Genomic DNA, 25,013 nt, shown 5'->3' on the forward strand with positions numbered 1-25,013 from the left:
CGTGGGGCTGGGCAGGCAGTGGGGCCAGCATCCAGCCGTGCACCTGAGCTGCGCCTATGAGGCGATTCCTGCTTGGGTGTGCAGTTTGCTTGCTTCCTAGCAAGTGAAATAGGAGTCTGATTATACTGGTGGCCTTCAGAATCTGTTCTGGATGCCTGAAGATTTTCCAGAGATGCTCTGGGCCATTCTAGAGCATATTTGAAGGTAACTGTTAGGTGTGTTTCATGGACTCCTAGGAGTAGCCTCCTAGATCACAGTGTGGGGGGTCCCACGGCCGTTGGGTGGGCCAGAGCTGCACATCTGGAATACAGCCTGGGCAGAGTTCTCAGTAGGCATGGTGGAGCACCTGGGTGCATGATACCAACGTCTTTGCTTCGTGTCTCAGCCTAGGAGAGAGATTAACTGCTCTTCTAATGCACGTTTCATGAAAGCATTTTCTGTAATTACCGCAGAAAATACTGCAGTAGGAAAGGGAAGGGAGTTGGTCTGTGCAGCTGTGACCTAACTGGGGAAGGAGATGATGGGCAGAGCTGGCTCAGCTGTGCTGGGAGAGTCTCTGCCCCAGCTCAGTGAGGTTATGGCTCCCTTGTTCCGCAGGCAGGAATTGAAGAGATTTTAGTACGGGTGCCTGTTCTAGCTTTTCCTTTGTTTTTGAGTTCTTGTCTTTCGCTGCAGTGCTCCAGTGATTTGTGCATGTGTGAAGTGGACAGGAGAGGGCAAGGATCTGAAGGCTCTTCCTGACATCTCAGGTTAAATGTGCTTTCCTGTTTGTCTAGAAGATGTGGGAAAGTAGTTCTTGCTTGGTGTGTGGAGGAGACAAAGGAAGACAAAACACTAGTCTAAGCTATCCAGCACTATGTGCTTAGTTCCATGTATTGTATAATAGCTTCATTCTAAATTTATATACATATATATTTATATTTCCTCCTACAGCAGTCTGTTGCTGTCTCCTGTGATTAGCTGGTCGGTGCACTCCAGTTTCAATTAGCAATAAAGGGCAGTAGTGCCTTATTACTTTAATTCCCCTGTACTTGTGTCCACCAACTGGAGTTTTATCTATTTTAAGGGCAGGAAAATACACGCATTGCTGGAACACTTGTTTTATATTATACACTAGCATGTTCCATTGCCAGAGATGAAGCAGAATAAAAACATATTCATAGTAAGGTTATAGGCTTGAGGTTATTGTGCACAGTGCATCGTGTCTTAAACAAGGCTGAATTATAGACGAAAGCCAACTGCTGCAGCATGCATAACCAGGAATTCTTTTTTGCTAAACACTGAGTTTGCTGTTTCTATAAATGCCTTTCCACCCTTGTCCTCAATTACATCAACTTGCATCATCTGTGTCTGTTGTGTAGGAACAATTACTATGCTTCCCAGTGTTCACAGGGCTTTTTTCCTCTACTGAAGCTAATAGAAGTTGCCAAATAATACAGAAATCATGTGGAGCTAAAAAAAGTCAACATGCCACATGGCATTAGTAGGAAAATACATTTCTCAATAACTGTTGCTATTTGTGCTTTAAAAGAATTAAAAATCAAGATCAGATGCCTTGTTTGTTACATTGCCGATGTAATTTTTAACTGTTGGCCCTGTCTTTATAATGCTGTTAAGAAAGCAGTATCTTTTCCTAGCTCAGTGCTTGGTGCTGGTCATTCTGTAAGGACGTGCTGTTGCAGTTTCCTCGTGTGCATTTTCAGGTATTGTGTCCTACTCTGCCATTTCTGTTCTGTAGCAGCTGGTTGACCGAGGTGAGATCTGTCTGTGTAAATGCATCCGGATCTTGATGGAGCGCTTTCATTTTTTCCTTTAAAAAGTGCTTTTGCGTATTTAACTGCACAGATTCTCTGACGTTCTCTTAAGGAGCAGCGTTTCCTCCCCCCTTTTTTCCTGCTAGGCACGAGGCTGTTCTGCTTTAGTTTGTTCCTGCTACCACTGAGGGAATCTGGGTCTTGAAGCTCCTACAGCCGAGCAGGAGAGCTGCTCCCACAGTGATCCAGCCCACTGTGACCGCCTGAGCATCACCGCGACCTTTGGGCATGCGGAGTTGAGCACGGTGCTTGTATTAGCACCAGGATAACATCTCAGTGCTTTTCAGAGATTTTCCATGTCCCATTCCCTATTCTGTAAGTATGACTTACCTGTTGTTTGGGCTTATGCCTGGAAAAAAAAAAAAAAAGCTGCAGGTGCCTAATTTGGTCGGTGAGTCACATCACTGTAGGTGGCTTGTCCTCTCTGTTATTTACCGTTCCTTTAATCTTTCATGCCCCCTTTGTTAGTACTTTTTGCCATCCATCAGAAGAACGGCCGCTTTAACTCGTGCCAGGTGACATAAGGCTTGGTGCGTGTGCCACGTGGGGTCCTCAGGAAACTCATCTCACCTCGGGCTTTTGGCAGAAGGCAGCTGGTGGCCAGCACCTGGTGCAGGCAGCACCCAGCCCTGCAGGCCTGCGCTGCCACTGAGCGGGCACTGCTGCCCCCGCTGTCCATCCCTCTGTCTGTCCTCTCCAGTGCTGGTGATGGTGTGGGGCAAGAGGGGTCAGGCTGTAGTGCCACCAAAAGGAGCTGGGTAACCCGCTGGGACAGGCTGCTCTGCACTCCGTTCTCTTCTGTTTGCCCACAGACAGGAGAGCATCCCTTCAGGAAGAGGAAACGAGCGTGTGAAGATGTGGACTCGTCCGTAGTGAGCGTGGTTCCCGACTTCTCCCATGTACCATGTGTAGATCCCTTCACATAGTCTGCAGGCCCTGGGGCCTGTGGAGCACAAGCCTGGGCTCAGCAAATATATCCGTGCAGAAGTTGGTGTTACACACTTTGTAGTTTCTACTTGCAAGTTATCGGGCATTTCACTGGAGTTTTTATTTAATACATCCATTCCACGGGTTTTTCAGGTCTGCCTTACCGTGTTTGCTAAATGCTCAGGTACTAGGGAATGAAGGCAAAAAACCGAAGCAGCAAAACCTCCTGAACAGTCTCTTTTCTACAGGAGGAAAGGCATTTGTGCATGGTGTTCAGAACGTGTACTGAAGTTAACAGTCCCTCCTGGCAGCTTTGTTTTGGTGTAGGATGCAGGATGCTCACACTAGAGCGGTGAAGATGTCACATGCTTTTATTCCCCAGAAGCGTAAAACAAAGAGCTGCTGCCGGGCCACTACATTGCATTCTGTGGGCACTGCACATGCCAGCATGGCTCACGAGGAGCACTGCAGCTGCTGCTTTGTTTAGGGAGACTTGTTGAGGTTTGGTTCTTTGCACAAGTTTGGACTGAGCGTGGTATGAAACAATGAATATTCTGTATGTTCCTCGTGAACCTCGTCTCTGTGTGAAAGCTGTTAATGGTAACTATAAATGGACCTCTCTTAAATAATCCTGGCTCTCAGCAGTAGGAACTCACTATAAAAATCTTAAAGAACATTGTGTCCCACTTTTTCTAATATAATTAACTCTTACTATTTTTTTCCTATTGAGTTTTTTAATGTATTATGTGATGCAGTGTGTCCTTGTATCTGTTATGTGCTGCTCAGGATGTCAAGTTGTACTGCCATCAGGCTCCTTCCATTGGGACCCAGGGGAGATTTTTCCTGTAGAAAAGCTGTGATTCAGCCGTGGGTCACAACACAAACTGTTGTTCTTTGTCACTCGTGCAGCCTGGTGACACAGGCAATTACTCTGTGGAGCTTTCTTTAGAGTGTGTCTAATTTTGTCTGCTTGCAGCAGCGAAGTTGTAGGTAGAAGAAGGGTGAGTTTTGGCGCTGTGATAACTCGGCATGATGGAGAGGGCAGGCAGTCTGATACAAACATCCATTTCCCACAGCTCATGTTTGAAGTGTCCGTTGGAACAAGCCACAGGGCCAGCTACAGTTTAATGCTTGTACAGCAGGTGACGTTGATTTTTGTCTTTTTCAAATGGCAGATACTTTAGATGAGTACTTTGAGTATGAAGCTGAGGAGTTCCTGGTCTCCTTGGCCTTGCTGATCACCGAAGGTCGGACACCCGAACACTCGATAAAGGGCAGAACCGAGGGCTTTCATTGTCCTCCAGCGCAGTCAAGTCAGCCACCAACAACTAAGCATGAATGCAGTGACAAGCTGGCTCAGGTATGATGGTCTCATTTCATCTGAAGTATTGCTGCCATGATCAAAATCAGCTGAGAACCCCTGGTAGATTCGTAGCTAAGCACGAGTAACAATTCCTGTCTGTCAGCTCTGCATTTAAACGAGTATGTAATTCGGTGTCGTACTAATAATAGATCAGATCTGTCCTTAAAAGGAGATCATTAAGCCTTTTATCCTTGAACATGAAGTTCTGCACAGCTACCTGAATGCAGTACCTATTTGAATCTTTATTATGCAGGTTGTGAGTGCTATACTTAGTGCTGATCTTTTTTTTTTGAGAGAGAGAGAGAAAATGTAGGCTGACTTGCAGAACTTTTTGCTGTTTCAGGTGGTGTTAAAAAATTAGCGGTCCAAGAAAAACAGGAACGCCATCAAATGCACCTCATCTCTTTCAGTTTGAGGTTGGAGCAGCTCTCAAATAAAAGATGCAGAGTGCTGTGTGAATTTGCAGTTTATTCATGCAGAAGTTAGTTTGATCCAAGATGCAAAGTTTCATAGGATATTGCTGTGGATGGCTTGTGGAGAGAGTAGTAAAAGCTGCTAAGTATGGTAGTTGAGAGAACTTCTGTGAGCCCTCTATTTTCTGCAGATATTGCTCTAACTACAGGCATAAATGATTTGTTAATTTGTCATTTGATAACTCTGGGATCTTATCTCTGATTTGGTGCAATGTAACCTACAGTACTTGACCCCTGCCCTTTTCAAGGTCTTTGGAACGTGATTTTAAAGTAGGTTTAAATGTGGCTAGTATTTTTATGGCTTGTATATGTTGACATTTATTCTCTCCCTTAGTGTCGTCAAGCCAGGCGAACCAGATCTGAGGTTATGCTACTGTGGAAAAACAATACTCCAATCATGGTTGAAGTGATGTTACTTCCAGACTGTTGCTATAGTGATGAAGGGCCTAACACAGAGGGGAACGATTTAAATGATCCTGCAATCAAACAAGATGCGTTGTTGTTAGAAAGGTGGATTTTGGAACCAGTTCCTCGACAGTAAGTTGGGTACTGGGATCAGTTATTAGTTCATGATTTGTTGAGTTCTATAAATGTTTACACAGATGGGTACAAATCAGGCTCTGTAATCTTCAAATGTTGGAATTTCATTGTTTTGCTTGAATCATCTGTTTTGTTTTCAGAATGAAAACCTGCAAGTAAATTTGTCTTCTAGTATTTAATGCAGAATACTCTAACAGTGCACGTGCAGTATATTGTATTTGTGTATATATAATTGAGTATATATATATATGACTGTAATTTCCTACAAGATCTTTGCAAACATTTAACCTCTTACCAGAGGGATGATAATGTGATCTGGACAGAGGAGGCAAACACGGAAAGGGAGCAACAGATCTTGAGAAATCTTAGCTCTGTTAATAGCATTCTGTGTCCTAGTTCTATTAGTTCTCTGTGTATATTCTTACCAACATCTGTGTGTTTCTTTTAATGCACTTTAGAAGCGGAGATCGATTCATTGAAGAGAAGACACTTTTGTTGGCTGTTCGCTCTTTTGTTTTCTTCTCCCAGCTGAGCGCGTGGCTGAGTGTTTCACATGGTGCTGTTCCCCGTAACATTCTGTACAGGTATGTTTGAAGTCAAAAATACTCTTGCTTTGCTGTTTGCAGGTTGCTGCTGCTCACCTTGAACCCATTCTTCCTACCCGTGGTCCCCTTTGCTTTCAGAGGGTGCCACATTGTTGGCCCGGTTCTGTGGTATTTGTATCTGGTTCCTATACTTTGCCAAGTGTGGCAGTTGCTGTGTGACAAGGCTTCAGTGCTTTGTTCTTGAAGTTTGTCTTACAAAGTAGAGTATCAAAGGCTCTTTATTGAGATATGTCTGTAAATGCACTTCTGTCTTGTTTCAGGGTGGGTGCTGCAGATGTGGACCTGCAATGGACGTTCTCCCAGACACCAACGGAGCATGTCTTTCCTGTTCCTAATGTTTCTCACAATGTGGCCTTGAAAGTCAGTGTCCAGTCCTTACCCAGACAATCAAATTACCCAGTTTTGACCTGTAGTATTCACACCAACCTTAGCTATTATGAAAAGCAAATGAAGGAGCGTAAGTTACATCAGCACAGTGAATCCAGTGCAGCAGAACTGTGCAGTACCTCCAGTCCGCAGCGTGTCTGTGGGAAACAAGCGTGGACAATGACACCTGAAAGCTTACTTAATGTAAAAAAGACACCTGAATTTACTTCCTCTATCAGAAATTTAAAGCTTTATCCGTCTGCTGGTCTTGGATCTGATTTTGCAGCGTCACAATCGAAAGTTCAGTGCTATAATGCTGCAGCAGACAGTAAGACGCAATCTCACGAAACAGCTGTTCGAACTTTTAAATCCTTTTCTTTGATTGATTCCCGTGTTTCAAATGGTCATTGCTCTCATCAGTCCACAGGAGAAACCAATCCTTTGATAGGCTCCTTACTTCAGGAGCGACAAGAAGTCATTGCGAGAATTGCTCAACACTTGATTCACTGTGATCCAGCTACTTCCCCAGGGGTTGCTGGACGTCCCTTCAACATACACGAAACCAGCACAGCTACACCAAAAGCTTATCGAAGTACTTATGAAGATGAAAGCTTGCTGAGGAAAGGCAAGGAAACCTCACCTGTTCCTACTGTCAATTTAGATAATGCAATACAAGAAGATGGTGGTGAAGGCAAAACTAGAGCAATACCAGAAATCCCACGGCTCGATCCTCGTGCTCCAGCGAACCACTGTGGCCGTCCACCTGCAGGAGAAGGTAACCCTCTCATTGACTCTCTGCTCCAGGAGCGGCGGGAGGTTATAGCAAGGATTGCCCAGCACTTGATTCATTGTGATCCAGCTACTTCTCATGTCAATGGTCGTCCATTCAAAGTGCATGAGACTAGCCCAGTTACTTCAAAAATTTTCCGAAGTACATATGAAGATGAAAATTTGCTGAAGAAAGTCAAGCAACCATCTTCTGTTTCTTTTGCTAAATCCAGTTTTTCTCTGCTCGAAGACAGCAGTAAATCAAGGTTCAAAACACCTGATACTCCGATCAGTCCTAGGTTTGATGGTGAATCAAAGGCTTCTCTGAAACTTCAAGCGAGAAGAAAATTGGTGTTAGCAAAACCCAGTGAAGCTGTCCAAAATGCATTTCATCAGACTTCAAATAAGACTTCTCATTCATTTACTAACATGCACACATCATCACCATGTGTTAAAGAAAATAAATCTGAATTGCCGGATAAATTGGAAATGATGCATTCTGATTATGTGCAGAAAGACCAGGTAACCAATAGAATTAAACAGTGTTCAAATTTTAGCAGCGTTGATGAACAGGTTTGCACAAATAAACTTAAAGAAAGAATGATTGTTAGTGAGAGCAGCAACATGGGCACTTTTAACAATTTGCAGATAGATAAATGTAGACTACTTGAAGGTACAAAAAAAGCAACTGTGATGCAGGCATCTGACTCTTTGCACAAGAATGAACTCAAATGTTCAGATAAAGACTCAAAGAAATCAAGTATTTATGAGCAAAATACCCAGCTTATTAGTATTGAAAATTATTTAAATAAAGACCATGACAATTTCAAAAATAAAAACAGACAAGATAAAATGAAAGCTGCACATGATGAGAATGAAGAGCCAGTAGGCCTTGATTTCCAAAGCACTTCTCAGAAGAAGTCTACAGAAGACGGCTCTATTAGGTGTGAGCGGCTGAAGAACCCAGATGTGCAGGTAAGCAGAGATAAAGAGTGATTTCTTTAGCTGCTGGCAGTCAGGTAACTTGTAACTGCACCCTATATTTGCGCAGGGTGACGGGAGGAAGAATTTTTGTCTGACTCTATGTGAAGCAGGTGGGACTGTTGTCTGCTTCCATGTCTGAAGTGAAGTTTGGCCCAGTGGTGCTTCCCTCCTCCACCCTGAATTCAAAGTTTAACATGAGCAAGAACATTGCCTCGTCCTGCTCGCTGTGATAGCATTAGAAATGACACTTTCTGTAGTCAGCTGGGTGTTGTGTGTACACATACTCTTGTTTCAGTGTGGTGGGAGGCCTTTTAAAATCAGTAATTTGTAGTGGTTGGAGATTGAATCAAAGAGAACTTGCATCTGATTTATAATACGTTAGTGTGATGCAGGTGCACCAGCTGCAGGAGTTCTTTCCACTCGAGCAAACAGATGATAGCTTGATAGGCTGTTGAAATAGCCCAATAATATCTTGAGTAAATCTGTTTCACTGACAGAAAGCACCAGCTCTAAAACACACAAATATATGGCGGAAACACAATTTTCGGTCCTTGGATGGAACTTCAACCAAGGCTTTTCATCCCCGAACTGGGTTGCCTCTGCTTTCAAGTCCTGTAAGTTACTGATGAAATTATGGCTTAATTATGACTCAACTTTCCCATGAGGAAGGGGATATCTTGTTAATTTAGTTCCTGTGTATTGTAGAAAATTTGACAAGATATCTAGGAGAAGTTTTCGTATTTACTTTCGGTGTCAGGGTGAATGCTTTTGCAGGTGGAATCTTGAGAGTTAACACTAAAATGAAGTTGAAAAATTCTGAAAAAGAATACTTTAGAGGTAGTTCTTCAGAGATTCTCAAGAGTAACAAAAGGTAAAATAAAAAATTCTATGGCAAACAATGGTGTTATTATAGAGCACAAAAGAAAGCATTTTGAAATTAACATATTTAGTCACTGAAGAGGTTTTGTGTGAGTTATTAATATCTAGTGGCCTATTATCCTAAAGTTTTTTGTTTCTGTGAACAGTTTGTACAGCATATTCTTCAACTTCCAGAGATACAGATGAGTAAGTGACACAAGGTTGCTGCGTTAAGGCAGGAACACATTCTTATGAGAGCTGCTCTGAAAGTAATGCCTCATGTTTTATTATGTTGGCTAGTCTGACATGGAATTGTGTCTGAAGCGAAGGTGTGGAATTGAGTTCCTCTGTGTGGGAAAAATGGCACCCACTGACACTTATTGACGCTTGCTGAACATTTATGGAGACCCAACAGTGGCACTGAGCACAGGGAGACAGTTGGCTGTGCATTTCAGCTGTGGTGACCGTAATGTGAAAGATAAGTCATTTTCCAGATGGCCATGCACAGCTGCCACAGCACAAAATGAAGAGCATCTCGATCAGCTCATCCATGCTAATCGGTAGATCACAACTGAGGGACTGTGTATGGGAGCTGAACATTGGCTTCAATGTATTGGAAATGATGGTGGCAGTGTTGGAATATCACAAAGTTTGTGCCAGGTGGGTCCTATGAATGCTGTGCAGGAACGGATGGAACACTGTATGTGTGTTTGTCAGGACTTATTGAACCAGTATGAGGCTGAAGATGACAGTTTCTTATATCATGTCATTACCGGTGACAAGATGTAGTGTCACCACTGCAAGCTGAAGTCAAAAAAGCAGTCTGTGGAGTGATGGCACGTGAACTGCCCATTGAAGTAGTAGTTCAAGACACAGATCTCAGTGGGTAAAGTGATGTGCGCTGTCTTTTGGGATAGGAAAGGGCTGATCCTTCTGGATGTCCTGGAACCTGGACAAACAATCAGCTTTAACTGCTGCATCACAACACTGACTAAGCTGAGGGCTCAAACTTCCAGTCAGGCCAGAGAGGAAGACAGCCTTTCCCTTGAAAGATAACACCAGGCCCCATACCAGTTTGAAAATGGTGGAGCACATTGCCAGTCTTGACTGGACTGTCCTACCACACTCACCATATAGTCCAGATTTGTCACCTTCTGATTTCCATCTGTTTGGGGTGATGAAAGATGGACTGTGTGGGCGATGTTTTCCTAGCAGTAACACACTTATAGCAGCTGTGAAACAGTGGGTCACCTCTGCCAGTGCAGATGTTTACCAACGTGGCATGCAAGCTGTTTTCATCACTGGCAAAAATACATAACTAATGGTGGTGACTGTGTTGAAAAATAGCATTTTACAGCTGAGAATTTCCTCTATCAAATAGCGTTCTTGTGCTCTTTGTATCTGTTGGACTTCCCGTGGAAATAAACAGGAGGCATTACTTTCAGAGCAGTCTACATAGTTCCTGGTTGGTTGTTCGGGGCTTTTAAAGAAAAAGGTAGTTCCAATTAAAACTACTGACGATACTGACCTTTTGTAATCAGCATATAGTGTGTTTAGTTCTTGTGTGCTTATGGAAGATGTCATATTTTCAGGGAACTCAGATGGAAGTTGTTACATCTTGTTAATTTCTAACGCTCTGTACTGCTCCAAAGCCTCTTGAGTGAGCTGGATAGTGATTTGGGGGTACAGTGATACAGTTAGTTCTTGTTGCTTCGTTCTTGTATTCTTCTGGAAGCTCCTGTTTATGTTGATCAGATTTTTACTTCAGTCTTTTAAAGCAGTTCTGTCAATCAGGACTTATAATCTTTAATAATTTTAGATTTTTTTCACTAAGTTTAGAATAACTTTCTCCTTTGTTTTCATGATTTTGTAATGTCATGCAAATTCTTAGCAAACCTGTGCTTACTTGTCAAAATTGTGCTTATGGGAGGTACAGTTTTTAAATTAGGATTTTCTTCCCCTTTTGAGGTTCCTCAGAGGAAAACACAGTCTGGGTGCTTTGATCTGGATTCATCACTGCTGCAGTTGAAATGTTTGTCTGCAAGAAGGTACGTTTTATTTACCAGAAACCTTGAGATTTCTTTTTTTTTGAAAACAGAACAGATATAACAACAAAGATGGTTACCAAATATGGACATAGTGGTGTCTTTCCAAAGAATTCTTATTCTGAAATAATTACTTTTAGATTTCATTGCAATTGTGTGGAGACAGTGGATTTCAGCCCTTGGTGTGGCAATCAGTTGATGGGTTTTGTCTCGGGTGCCCAAATCAGCACAGCACTGGGACAAAGCCCCAGAGTGAGAGCTGCTGTTGAGACCAGCTCTGTCCCGCGTAGGATTGGGAACACTGTAGGATGTGCTCGAGTACTCAAACAGAAAATACATTGATCAGTGACTCTTCTTTTTCCGTGGAGTTTTTTCTCCATTATGTGAAAAACATTTTTTCAAACGAGATGTTTTGTTCTTAGAGTTGAGTGGGTTAAATATTTTGCTTTTATATCTGCTCAGAGAATGTGACCCTTGAAAGGGACTAGTCATGAGTTTTTACACGTTGACGTGCATCACATAAACATAAAAATTCTGTTTTTTTTAATTCAGAGTTAATGAACAACATAAATGTGTATTGTCTGAATCTCTCGGTGAAGGTATTGTTCAGTTACCCAGAAAATGTTTTGCAAGAGTATTAGCAGACGGTGTTCAACTGGTACTTCTTTAGCACAGTATTTTGCAATGCAGAAAGTAAATGATTCTTTTTAGACCTGGTTATACCCAGAAGACAAAAGGAAATGTGTTCATCCTTTATATTTATTCTCTTTTATTTAATAGCCCACAACAATGTATAAACAGAGAGAGTGATCCAGAGAGCCATGGGAAACCATTTCTAAGTTCTAGTGCTCCACCAGTAACAAGTCTTAGCCTTCTGGGAAACTTTGAGGTATTGCACATTGTCTAGAAGTCTTGTGGTATTTTTATTATTCTTCTGTACTGCTTTTTAGAGTGCATTAGTGTGAAGATTCATAATTAAATTGACTGAAATTTGTTTTAATTTCCATTTATAAAGGCATGAATTTCACTCCCAAGAAGTCTTCTCTCTCAGATACAGAATCAGAAATTTTAACTTTTAATTCCCACTACGGTTAAGTTAGGAGGTGTTCTGTTGGCTTAAGTGAGATTTAAACTGTTACTGTTCATTTTTGTTTATATAAACCCAGAAGAAAAAGGATTCACACTTTTACTCTTAAAACTTAGTAAATGTTTTGCAAAAGCCACGTGAAATCAGTGTAGTAAACAACATATTGGAAGTGTAGCCTCCAGCTTTTGATTTCATGTAGCTTATCAAATGTCAGTGACTAATTAGACCATTTATGGATTGCATTATACCTTATGAAACAGGGAGAGAATTTGTTGAGAAAAGCTACAGATTATAGCCCATTATTCTTTCAGATAGCACATACCAAGGGAAGCCATGAATAGATCCCGCTGCTCCCTGTGGGCTTTGTGCAGGTTTGAGTCGGATCAGGATAGGATTTGCATGATGCTTTCTCTTAGAGCACTACCATCATGCTGAATGTTCCTCTGTTCGTTGTAATTTCTGCCGGAGTTGTGATTTCTGGTGTGTCACCTCAGGAAATGCTTAAGACCCAGGCTCTTATAAACACTTGCTTACTGCTTCTTACTTTTTGCTGTATTTTGAGGCGCTCTCAATCTAAGCTGTATGTGTTTTGTTTTTCAGGAGTCCGTCTTGAATTTTCGCTTAGACCCGCTAGGCATCGTCGAGGGCTTCACAGCAGAAGTGGGAGCGAGCGGGGTCTTCTGTCCCACTCACATGACTCTCCCTGTTGAAGTGTCATTCTACAGTGTTTCAGATGATAACGCACCCTCTCCTTACATGGTAAGTGTATGGTCCGAATTTTCTCTCCTCTGTTTAAAACCAGTAAGGTGGAACATAATTCGTAAGCTTGTAGTCAGGCGAACTTGTCTAACTCATGCTTTAATACGGTAATCAAACATACAATCCTAATGCTTGCTGAGATGTTTTGTAATTAGCATGCTAAGGTATGTAAACTACCCAGAGCTATTCAGAGTTTCTCAGCTGATCAGGTACTTCTCTGGTAGTAGATACAGTATCCTCAGGGAGGATATTTTTGTCCTCATCCTTTGGCATTTCAAAGCCCTGCAGTTTTTACATAGGGACAGAGCTGGCTTCAGACGATTGGGGAATTAAATTTGGATAGCTCTTGGTCTCCATCTCCACCTAGGTGAGTACAGAATTCAGGCAGTGGGGCTGTGGAGGGGTCTAGGATGTTTCCAGCTGCTTATGATCAAGATCTCTTCCTCTTGTCCTTTCTCTTTTCCGAACTAGTGCATTTTCTCCCATTGCTGTGTCCCACCATCCAGCTGCTCTGGTCATGGAATATCACTGGCGTGATTGACCTCCACTATCTCTTTTTATCCAATTTTCTTAAAATAGGCGGTGAGGCAATAGCTGGGCTAATAGGATACATTTTGTTGTCCAAACAAGCTGATGTCCTGGGGAACTAACTGCTTTGTCAGTTAGTAGCTTGGATGGTATGCCAAAGTATAGTTGTGGATGGAGAGTTTAGACTCCTTGTCGAGGTTGTTTAGCCCTTTATTTTTAGGCAATTGCTGTCTGAGCCGGTGGTAAGCATGTCACTCTCACAAGCTGCTTGATTTGTTGGTGTTTACCCTAGCAGTGCAGTACTAACTCTGTTTGCAGGTTTGAATGCCTAAAAATTGCTACCTTGTAAAAAAGCAAAAGTCTGGATGCTTTGAACCATCAAATCAGACAGCTAGATTCATTTCAAATGGCTGTTAAGTAACTTAGGTGTTACCTGGGTGACAGATCTCATTTTGAGAGGCTTTACTGTGCGTGTGTTTAAAATATGTAAATAGTTTATTTAAACATGTAAGTAGGGTTTAACACCTGATTATCTCAATATTTAGACATTAAATTCGTAGTATGTACCATATTTTTTATATTCTGCTTCTAAATTGATTCAGAAAGTGAAGTTAAATGGCTTTGCAAGTTAAATTTGTGTAATGCAGTTTAAGCTTGTATGTGTCTTTCTTAACTACAGAAAAGTAGTATCAATTTTCTCGCTTTCATCTTTTTAGATTATTTCACCTAATTTTCCAGGAGATGAAAGGATCCTGATGTTCTTCCAATGGTTAAAGTAGCATTGCTTATTTCATTAGCACGGTTTCATTGTTTGAGGCTTTCCCAGATGTTGTAAACATGCTATTATGGCTGAGTCTTTTAGGATTAAGACAACATTTGTATCGTGCCTCCATCATCAGAAACATTGTTTCTGTTTATATAGCTAGTTTCTTTGCTCTGGGGTTCCTGTTGGCTTTTTTTTTGTTGATTTTTTTTGTTTTTGATGGGTCCCTATCAGTGCAGTACAGCAGTTGTGCACGGCAGCATAATGCAGCTCATGCTCTACTGCAGAGCCTTAAGGGTGACCTCAGCTGTGCTGGAGCAGAGTGGTTTTCCTCCCTGGATGTCAGTGGGATGCTCACATGCTCCATAGATCCCTGCTGGTACTGAAGCAGATGATATCGTTGCTAATTTTGGATTAGAACGGGAGATTAAGTGCATCTGCTGTCTTTGAAAAGCAGGAATTAATTCTTTGGGGATGGAAGTATTATTGGTGCAGTTGCAGGCCATATAGAAATGGATGGGCAAGTCTTTCATTTTTAACTTAGAGCTTTCTTTCTAGAATGGCTTTTTATTTCTCTGTAGCTCCCTGACTGCTAGTCTGAACATGTGGAACCTTGAAATTTGTTTCAAGAGGAGAACACGTACTCCTTATTTCACAGCTTTTAATGATCTGCCAAAGTATTTGCTGTTGATTTTTAACTGCATCTTAAATATTGTCTTCTAGTCTTTAATTTTTATTCTAAAAATTAACAGCAACATGCGAGTACAATTAAATGAATAGAGCACTATGATTTGTATTGCACCCTGGTAATTCTGTTTCTTTTTTTCTTAGGGTGTAATTACTTTAGAGTCCCTTGGTAAAAGGGGTTATCGGGTACCGCCTTCAGGAACGATACAAGTGGTACGTATGCAGCATAGAATAGAACCATAGAGTCATTTGAGTCGGAAGGAACCCTTAAAGGTCATCTAGTCCAACTCCCCTGCAATGAACAAGGGCACCTCCAGCTCCATCAGGTGCTCAGAGCCTGGTCCAGCCTGACCTTGAGTGTCTCCAGGGATGGGGCACCCACCACCTCTCTGGGCAACCTGTGCCAGTGCCTCACTGCCCTTACTGTTTAAAAAAAAAAACAAAAAAACTTCTTCCTTATATCCATTATAAATCTCCCCTCCTTTAGTTTGAAACCATTGTCCTATCACAGCAGACCCCGCTAAAGAGTCTATCCCCTTCTTTCTTATAGCCCCCCTTTAGATATTGAAAGGCCGCTCTCAGGTCACCTCGGAGCCTTCTCTTCTCCAGGCTGAACAGCCCCAGCTCCCTGAGCTTGTCCTCATAGGGGAGGTGTTCCATCCCTTGGATCATTTTTGTGGCCCTCCTTTGGATGCGCTCTAACAGGTCCACATCTCTCCTGTACTGAGGACTCCACATCTGGACACAGTATTCCAGGTGAGGTCTCACCAGCGCAGAGCAGAGGGGCAGGATCACCTCCCTTGACCTGCTGGACACAATTCTTTTGATACAGCCCAGGTTACAGTTGGCTTTCTGCGCTGTGAGGGCACACTTCTGGCTCAAGTCCAGCTTGCCATCTGCCAGTAGCCCCAGGTCCTTTTTGACAGGGCTCCATCCTTACATACCCCAGCTTGTGTTGATAGCAGGGGTTGCCAAGACCCAGGTGCAAGACCTTGCACTTGGATTTATTGATACTCCTGAGGTTCTCCTGGGCCCTCTGCTCGAGCCTGTCTAAGTCTCTCTGAATGGCATCCCATCCCTCGGGTGTGTTGACCGCACCACACAGCTTGGTGTCATCCACAAACTGTCTGAGGGCATGCTCAATCCCAGTGTCAATGTCACTGATGAAGTTAAAGAGTACTGCTCCCAGTTCTGACCCCTGAGGGACACCACTCATCACTGCTCTCTGTCTGGACATTGAGCCCTTGACCGCCACTCTCTGGTTGCCATCTCATAACCAGTTCCTCACTGATCAAACAATTGACTCATCAAATTCCTGCATTTCCAATTTGGAGAGAAGGATGTTATGGGGGACTGTGTCAAAGGCATTACTGAAGTCCAGATAGATGACATCAGTGGCTCTTTCCTTGTCCGCTGACGTAGTTACACAATCATAAGAAGCAACAAGGTTGGTCGGGCAAGACCTGCCCTTGGTGAAACGGTGCTGGTTGTCCCGTATCACCTCTCTCTCTTCCATGTGCCTTAGCATAGCTTCCAGGAGGATCTGCTCCATGATCCTACCTGGTACGGAGGTGAGGCTGACAGGTCAGTAGTTCCCTGGGTCATCCTTTCTACCCTTCTTAAAAATGGTACGACATTGCAGGTGTGAGTGCATTATCGAGAAATTAATGCAGAGAGAATGAGGTTATTTACTAGAGAGGAGCATGAAGTTACCAGTGGAAAAGTGATTTTCTCTAGAAACTTGTAAAATCGTGGAAATTTAAAGTATAAATCTGTCTAATTTGTGGGACGAAAGAGTCTCCAAACATCTGAACCCATCCAATGCTGTCAAAAAGCTTCAGATCAGTTACTGAAGATTCAGGATAGTTGGTAACACTTCATTACTTCTTCAGTGAGGTAATTCACAAGTCCAAATTCTGAAATCCTTTGAAAAGAGACACCCGGTTTAAATACTCAGCTTCGTTTTGCAACATTTTAAAAGTACCTACTTCCCGTAATAAAATCAGAAAGTAAATTGCAGCCATGCTTAGAACCAATGTCTGCCTCTTTCCTTTATGAACCCAGGCCAGGGTGACACATGGCTAATTCCAGGTGTAGAATTGGAGCCCGCCTCTGCACCTGCTGGAAGCACAGCATGTCTCAAAAATAGTGGAGACAAAAATCTGACTAGAAAAATAAAAATAGAGAAGCAGATTAGTAACATTATAGTAGTCATGTGCTACAGTTTCAGATCAGAAAAATGATTACTATCATATTTTAAATAAGAGACTGTCTGGTAGATAACGTGTCGAGGTATACAGAAAGACTGCACATTTTTGCATAAATATTTCTGTCTTACATAGGAACAAAGTGCATAGAGGGCGGTGACTATTTTCACAAGTGATTTCTTTCCCCAATTTTTCATTTCTAAACGCTATTGTACTGAACCGTCTGTCTTTTCAGACCTTATTTAACCCTAACAAAACTGTGGTGAAGATGTTTGTGGTGATCTATGACTTGAGAGAGATGCCAGCTAATCATCAGACATTCCTACGGCAAAGAACTTTCTCTGTTCCTGTGAGACGAGAAATCAAGCGGACTGTCAATAAAGAAAATAGCCAACAGACTGAAGAAAGGCTACTACGCTACCTCATACATCTGAGGTAAGCTGCTCAGGAGGAACAAAGATCAAGTTCTTTCTTGATATTTGTGTAGTCTTGTCAAGCTTAGTTGTTTTCCTTCCAGAAGAGATTGAGTTCTGGCTGGATCACAGGACCTTCTCTGAAGTTACGAGAAGCAGTGCACGTGCCTGTAGCACGGGCTGCCTGTAGCGTGGCAGAAGCCAAAGTGTCAGTGTGGAGAAGGTGGCCATGAGCACACAGGCCTGGTCAGCAGAACAGGTTCTGACATGAAAAGTGTTTGGAATCACCACTAAATGTGCAGTGTTTAGTGGTAGAAGTCTAAAAACCTGTTTTGCGAATGAGAGCCACTGGTATGCCTTTCACTTTATGAAATTTTCACCACGTCTTCCTTACAGGATTTACAAAGCTCTGCCTGAAACCAGGTGTGGTGCGGTTGCTTTTGGGGTGTTCTGAAGGCTGCAATGGGAAACAAAGGAGAAGTGATGGCTGTGCTTTGTCCTTTGGCGGTTTGCAGACTTCTGCTTGCATTATTGCACTGGACAAACCACATGCACACAAACCCAATTATTTCATTGATTGCAGCTCTTTAAAGCCTGATGGTTGCTGACATTTTAAAGCCAGCAGGCTGAACAGTTGGATCTCTTAGTTTAACTTGTCGTAGAATTACTTCTGGAATTTTCACTACTTTTGCTAGCTCCTACCAGCAGACCTGAAGGCACAGTTGCCTCTGACAGTGATTTCAAACCAACGTTTCCTGTTAAGTGAAAGTCAACAGGCAGGAAAGATGTGAGTTGGCTTACGGAAGTGTGAAAATAACATCATGATTACGATGTTGAACCGTGTTTTCATCCTGAATTTTAGTCTGAATTGAAATTTGTCCTTTCAGGCCACACTAACTTATTGTATCTAACTTAACTACCTTTTAGTTTCTGCTTTCATGTAGTTGGAAGGTTTGTTTTAGACCCAAAACAAGCACGCTCTCTTCTCTGTAGTCTCTTAGAGCCAGTACATCTGCAGTCTTCTGCTGACACAGACATGCAGTGGTTCTGCTGCTTTTAGTTCTGAAATACCTGTCTGATGTAGTCCAGCTTTCAGACTTCTGATAGGGTTTTTTAATGTATAGTGTAAAACACGTAATTGCAAGTGTAACCATTTCTGGTTGGAAAAACAAACCATATGAGTATGTTATCATTCATATATGTTACTTTTAAATCCTTAAAAGGATTTAAAGCAGCCAAGTTTCCTCAAACCCATCCTACTGAAAACTTACGTATAAAACTAGAAAAAACTTAAATTACCAAGATTTTCTTATTACTCGGGTTGGCTTAAAGCAGCCTTTCAGTTTTAGTTGCAGTACCTTCTGAAAACATGTTTCTTAAGCTTATGGGTTGAAGCTTTGCTCAGAGAAACCCAACCAACCAAAGAAGTGAGGCCCCAAACGTTGAGCTGCACTATGGCAGCATCTGCTTGTGAGGCCTTAATTACAGCTGTCAGCATTTGCATTGTGAAAGCCTTCTTTGCAAGTGGTAATTCAGCAAAGAAGCTTGTATAGATCCAGAACTTTAAATGGGCATCCAGAATCTCTAGAGCACTCTTTACAGTGTCAGATACAGTGTTTATGCAACTTCTACATACACAGTTTAGGATGTTTGAGATTGTTCAGCATGCAGTACTGACATAACAGGCAACGTGTGCAGAAGGCAGAGGATTCTTATGAAGACATGAAGGGTTGATGCAATTTTAGAAGTCTCTTGAAGGTGCTTTGGAAATAAAAACAAGATACTTCTGTTACTTGCCAAACAAGGACTTGTGTATTGTAATGAAGTCTGCGTGAGCATTGAAATGAGAGCCCAGCTGTGCCCTGTGCCGTGCTGGTGACAGTCAGCTGGTTTCTGGGCTTTTCTCTGGCAGCCCCTGGAAAAGGCAGTTAAACAGAGAACCTGCCCACGACTCCATGCTTTTCAGGTTTTTAAGGCTTGGTCAACTGTTGTAGCTACTGACATAGTGTCTCTCTTAACTGTATGGAGCATAATGGCTGTTGCTTAGGGCTGACGGGGCTCATTTCTTTCATTAGCCTGGTGTTACTGAGGGCTGGCAGGGTACGCTTCCAACCAGTGCTTCGACATAGCGATTCCTCAGGGTGTTGAGAAACTTCTTTTTTTTTTTTTTAATATTTTCCTGATGTGGCCAAAGACACGTTGCTGGTGGAAGCTGAAGGTCTCTGTTGCTCCTGACTTACTGGTTGCTTTTTGATCTTTCTGATCTGTCAGCATTTTTCCTGATCTAGAAATTTGTAATTTTCCATTGTTTGGAGCTTTACGTAGAGATTGTATAGGTTGTGCTGTGTTGTCTTTTCCTCTTGCAAAAAAGGAAAGATCATTCTACGTATGTTTTTATGGTTATCCTGCTGTATCCTGTTGCTGTGGCTTACTCTGTTCCTTCTGAATTCTGATGGCCTGTTGATACGTGAAGGTTTTTGTGCTTGTTTGTCATTTCTCCAGTCATGTTCATCACTTAGCTTCTTTTCTTCTGCCAGACTTCCTAGCTCATCTGTTATTTGTGTTTTTAAGCCTTCCTATATTTGTATATCGGTGCTGTTCCTAGGACACCATCTGTCAGAAATGTCTGCTGTGTTTTTCTTGATTCCCTTACACAAAACCACTGGAACTGCCACAGATGCAGGCCCAGTCCTGTGCTGGCCACTCCACTGCCACCCACAAGGATGAGTGTGATGGTCTCCTGTGAATTCCTGTGCACTTGCACATGTGAAAACCCAAGGCAGCACACCTCAGTTACTGTGATAGGTACTTCTCAAAAAATAAAGGCAATAGAAGCAGAAACCAGAAGAGTCTCCCAAACTCAATTACCATCTCCCACTCATCCTCCTCCAATCTTCGTGAAATGTCACGCTTAGAAAAGCCCAGTTACAGGGGAGCGATATTTATTGGGCAAAGGGAATCTTACAGGATTCTTAGTGCTTGAAAATAATGAGCTTGAGAAGTTTGAAAAATAGACCTTGATAATTTCCTGATGGATCCAGAAGTAAAATGGGAATAATTCAGGTTTATTTACAATAGTGCTTTGATAACTAGATCTATTCCATGTCATATTTTTGCTTCAGAAGATCTTTCAATAACAATTTTTATTTAAAAACGCATTATGTGCTACATGCTGACTTTTTGCAGTGTTCAGTGGGCTCCTCACCTCGTTTATTCTCTTCCTTCATGTGCTGTCCTTCAGAATCTCCCCTTAGGATAGAAACATCTCTTCTTTGCCTGCCAGGGAAAGGGCTTTCACACTGACGACACCAAGCAACCAAATGATGGATGGGAGAGCACTTTGGGGCAAGGAGGAGCATTCTGCTAGACCCCAGTACATTTAATGCCCTTGGCAGTGTGTCTAGAAGAGCAGAGTTTTCTTCTGTCTGTAGGGATGCATATGGGCAGTTCTGCTTGCTCCTCTGCAGAGTGAATGGCACAGAATGCAGTGATTCTGCAGCCTGCCTGCCCCCAGGCATGCAGCTCCTCTGGGTCCACTGTTGTCTTTCTCACTCCTCTCAGAATTTCAAACTGATTGTCTGCATTTTTGTAGAGATACTACTCTTGCTTTAGTACGGTCTATGAGTAAATGCTTATTAGAAATTTGTGCAAATTCTAGTACATGTGATAATGCAGCATATAGTTTTATGTGAGCTTTGCTCTCTCAGTGTTCTTTTTGTTTCTTTTCTGTTTCTAATTCCTACCACAATAGCTTTTCTCCGTGACTGTGGCATACTGATAGTGATGTTAACTTCAGTTGCCATAAGAAATATTTGTTGGGATCTCCTCCTCTTCCTGGATGAGGAAAGGAAATTAAGGAGTTCTGCCAGGTGAAGATGATGGAGTACAGTTCTCTGAAATGCAAATTGTTTTACCTATAGCTGTTCAATCTCAGGGCAAGTGGCACTGGCACGTTTCTGGCAGGTTTGGATAGAGAAAACAGAAAATGTTATTCTTTCTTTCATTTTAATATGCTGCTTACTTAAGGGCTCATTTTGTGTTCAAGTGGGTTTTTTTTTTGGCCTTAACTTCTTAAAAGTTCCACGTATAATTAAATAGTATTTGAAGTTAATCTTTTCCTGATTGTTTTACATAATACCTATGGTCATACCGTTTCAGGTTCCAGAGTTCTAAATCTGGAAAGATCTACCTCCACCGAGACGTTAGGCTCCTGTTCTCTCGGAAGTCCATGGAAGTTGATAGCGGCGCTGCGTATGAACTCAAATCTTACACTGAATCTCCAACAAATCCTCAGTTTTCCCCAAGATGTTAGCAAACAATGGCAAACTGAAGTATTTGTTTTACTGTTGATTACTCCTTACGAGAGAAAATTGGTGAAGCTGTATAAAATTAAATCTGTAAAGGAATGAAAATAGCGCTCGAGAGAGAAGGTTCTTGTGTGATCCCGGACCAGTTTTGTAACAGGTTTCTGGAATGAGCTTTGTGTATTCCATGTAGACTGGAAGCGTACTTCTAATCTTTTTGTACTGTTTAAAACCACTTCATTGGATGTGTTGCAATAGCAATTTCCTAAGTTAGTTTAGTGTTTACACTTTTTATTTTATTTTTCAGTTATTTAATATTTAATGTTTCATTTAATACTCAAGTGATGTTTGTCTTTAGTGTTCTAATGTAGCATAAATCCTATGTAAAATCATACTATGTATTTTTGGCATTAATATTGAAGTCTGAAATATATACAGATGTCTTTAATCTGTGTGATGTTTTAAGTGATATTCATTTAAGTTATTGAAAATGGGGACAACGGCTAAATTTCCGTAACATTTCATACTATGCAAGCATTCGGCTTTCTTTTCTCTCTTTAACGGTTCCCTTTTTGCTTTTTCCTCTCATACAGACTTAATAACACTTGCGACCATAGTGTGGGATGTTTGTTCGCTTACCCATGCATTCAGATCCTTGATTCGGTTCGTGTTTAGCTCCCTCCATTTCTTTCTTTCCTAAAGAGCCGCTTTGATTTTGCTGTCTGTTGGTGTTTCATACGATTCCCACCTTCCACACTTGATTTCTCAGATTGTGCTGAAGGATGTACTGTGCAAACAAATTAGCATTTATATCTTAAATATATGCAAAAGCTATGGAACATGTACTTTGTTTTATTTTTAGATAAGGAGGATCTTCATGTAATCCTAAATATTTTTAATAGGTCAGTTCCATGTAGGCCACTAGGTGGCTATATGAAGTTTTACTAGAGATGCTATGTTGGGCATATAAAAGCTTTCCAATACGTGTATTCCTAAAACAAATCACAGTCAGATAAACAGTTTATGCTAAGTGTTAAACTGTGTAACTGAGAGAAATAAAGCTAGAAGCATTTGATTATATTTGAAGTATATATTTAATAATGAAAATGAAGCTTTACAATGCTTGCCAAAGATCTCGGAGTTTCTCTGCTGTCTTACCTTGGGTAATGTTTTCCTTTACATTGCTGTTTTTTCATACTGTCAGTAATGTGAAAGGTGACCTTCACATTTTGGAGTGTAACATCCTTATCTGATGAAGACTGGAGGACAAATGAATGTGCGTGTTGTATATTCAGTGCTGCTCTTAGATGAGATGAGAAGTCAGAGCACCGTGAAATCTCCAGGAAGTCTGCCAGGGACAGTAAGGGAGGCCAGACTTTCCAGACGATACTAATCAACTCTCTTGTGTATTCAAGTGACTGTTGCTACAGAAGGACAAAACCCAGATATTACTGAACCTGTTTCCAGCCGAAGCAGTATTTTTTCCCTCTGTTACACTGGGTTTTCAGAGGTTAGCATGTGTTTTGCAGAAACTTGGGAGAAATTGCTTGCAGCTTCTAGTCATTTGTGTGCCCTGTGAAACTGAATAAGGTCTCCTGGTAGCAGAAGAGTCAAAACACAACTGCAGTTGTACTGCATACATAACTAGGACCTAGTGTAGTATAAGAAGAATGCATCCTAGTTTCTCTGTATCTAGTGTTCAGTCACAAACAGCATGTATCCTAGAAGTACTTGTCTTTGTCATGGTGCACATCTGCTTGTGTACCTGATGGAAGAAGGGGATAAGAAAAAGACACTTTTAATTAAAAGTCATAATTCACCTTCAGTAGATTAACCTTGTGTTTTGCACTGACTATATGCAATGTTTGTATGTCTGTATCTTTAAATGACTTCTTCAATCCATCATTTTCTGTCTTCGGAATAATATATTTATTTGTCTTGAACTGCAAGGAAGCGTGGGTTTTGGAGATGTGGTCACTACAAGTCATGTGCAGGTATTGACTTAAAGTGTCAAACTGCACTGAGTCCCTGTACGGATGCCATTCAGAATGAAAGTGACCTCATGTTATCCACGCACAACTTGAAGTAATTTTCCATTCACAATTGAGTTACTCAACTCATTAAAGACACACATAGATAAATGTTGAATGTTTGCAGATATGAACTCCATTCCACGTGACCTTCTCCACATCAGTCAAGAAATGAGAACAGACAAATGTTAAGAGCCCATTTGCTTTTTCTGTTTGCTCTTGAATAGGCTCAACCTTATAAAATTATTTTTGACAAATGTTTCCAAGTGGTTTGAGGGTCTCTACTGATGGAAGTTGCAGACAATCCTGTCTAGCACTGAATTTCACTTACTGGGAGAGCTTTTTCTAATGTCCAACTTGAGCTTGCTGATGAAGTCAGGTACTACTTATCCTTTTCACAGTAAGTGAAGAAAACTATTTAGTTCCCATATACTCCTCAGTTTTATTTTCTACATATGAAACAGCTGCAGGCTGCTCAGCCAGCCTTGCTTTCTGCGTTTTCTGCCCCTCTCATTGTTCTGGCTTTCTCCCTTTGGGCTGAATCTCTCTTGAAATGCCTCAAGCTGGACAAGCAGGGCCTCTCTATGCCCATTAGCATGGAAGGATGGGTAGGTACGTCTCATGGATGAAACTCCTCTTCATGCATCCCATTATAATAATTGTTTTTTTAGTAGCAGATGGCATCAACTTGTATTCATCTTGCGATCCGTTACAGCATTAGGCAGCCTTGTCCTGTAGCTTGTGTTGTGCCCGGCCCTCATTCATATTTGAATTCAGAGAAATGGGCCAGCTCTCAGTCTTCTGCAACTCTATGCATTCCTATATAATGGCCACTAATAGACTGGAGGTGGCCTCAGCCAGTTCTCTAAGTCCTCAAGCTGAAAATATTTACCAGATAAGGAAAGAAACAAACTGGATGCCAATATCCTATAAACTGATCTTTACTTGTTCTAACTGGAGCTCTGCTGGTTTGTTCCGCTGGCGATCTTGATGCCAGTCTGAACCAAAGGAACGTTGAGTCCTACGGTCACTGCGTGTTTTGCTCAGTGCTTCTCAGTGATGATTCCCGCCCCTCGTCTTTGTTATCTGCTCTTGACATACATCCTTAAACCACGACCTAATTCCTCTGTGCTGCTTTCTTTTATTTGAGGCCACCAAAGCACTTGTACTGTTCCTGAGGTTTTTAATTCACTGACGTCTTTCTCTGCAGTGAATGCTTTACACTTGTTCTCTTACAGCACTATTTCAGGGAACCGCTGGGTTCTCTGCGTTGTGGTCTCCTTGAGCGCTGGGCACAGCGGGGTAACGTCACACCCACAGCCCCCGACGACGCGCGTAAGCGCCTCAGGGCTCCTCGCGTTCCTCTCACAGAACGCCCGAGCAAGCGCTGCCCAAACCGGGCAGCACTTCCGGTAGCCCAGCGGGGCGCGCAGCGGCGGGCCGGAAGCCCGCGTGACGCAAAGGAAGGCGGGGCCATCCCCGGAAGTCGCCC

At 42.0% G+C, this 25,013-nt stretch overlaps 1 protein-coding gene across 12 annotated transcripts in view; it reads left to right on the top strand.

Moving 5' to 3' along the window:
• Nucleotides 1-22,571, top strand: part of FAM214A (family with sequence similarity 214 member A) — a 43,069-nt gene extending 20,498 nt beyond the window's left edge. For 10 of the 12 annotated variants that reach the window (XM_021407839.1, XM_021407841.1, XM_021407837.1 and 7 more), the window contains 11 exons: nucleotides 3,917-4,101; nucleotides 4,912-5,114; nucleotides 5,576-5,701; nucleotides 5,983-7,831; nucleotides 8,338-8,454; nucleotides 10,667-10,746; nucleotides 11,524-11,632; nucleotides 12,431-12,589; nucleotides 14,712-14,780; nucleotides 17,010-17,209; nucleotides 21,346-22,571. In XM_021407839.1, the coding sequence (XP_021263514.1) occupies nucleotides 3,917-4,101; nucleotides 4,912-5,114; nucleotides 5,576-5,701; nucleotides 5,983-7,831; nucleotides 8,338-8,454; nucleotides 10,667-10,746; nucleotides 11,524-11,632; nucleotides 12,431-12,589; nucleotides 14,712-14,780; nucleotides 17,010-17,209; nucleotides 21,346-21,499 (3,251 nt within the window). In that variant the 3' untranslated portion in view covers nucleotides 21,500-22,571. Of the gene's footprint in view, nucleotides 1-3,916; nucleotides 4,102-4,911; nucleotides 5,115-5,575; nucleotides 5,702-5,982; nucleotides 7,832-8,337; nucleotides 8,455-10,666; nucleotides 10,747-11,523; nucleotides 11,633-12,430; nucleotides 12,590-14,711; nucleotides 14,781-15,117; nucleotides 15,177-17,009; nucleotides 17,210-21,345 lie in introns of those variants that run through there. The other 2 variants (XM_021407844.1, XM_021407845.1) reach the window with 2 other exon arrangements.

This window comes from Numida meleagris, chromosome 9, assembly GCF_002078875.1.
Source record: "Numida meleagris isolate 19003 breed g44 Domestic line chromosome 9, NumMel1.0, whole genome shotgun sequence".
Taxonomy (NCBI): domain Eukaryota; kingdom Metazoa; phylum Chordata; class Aves; order Galliformes; family Numididae; genus Numida; species Numida meleagris.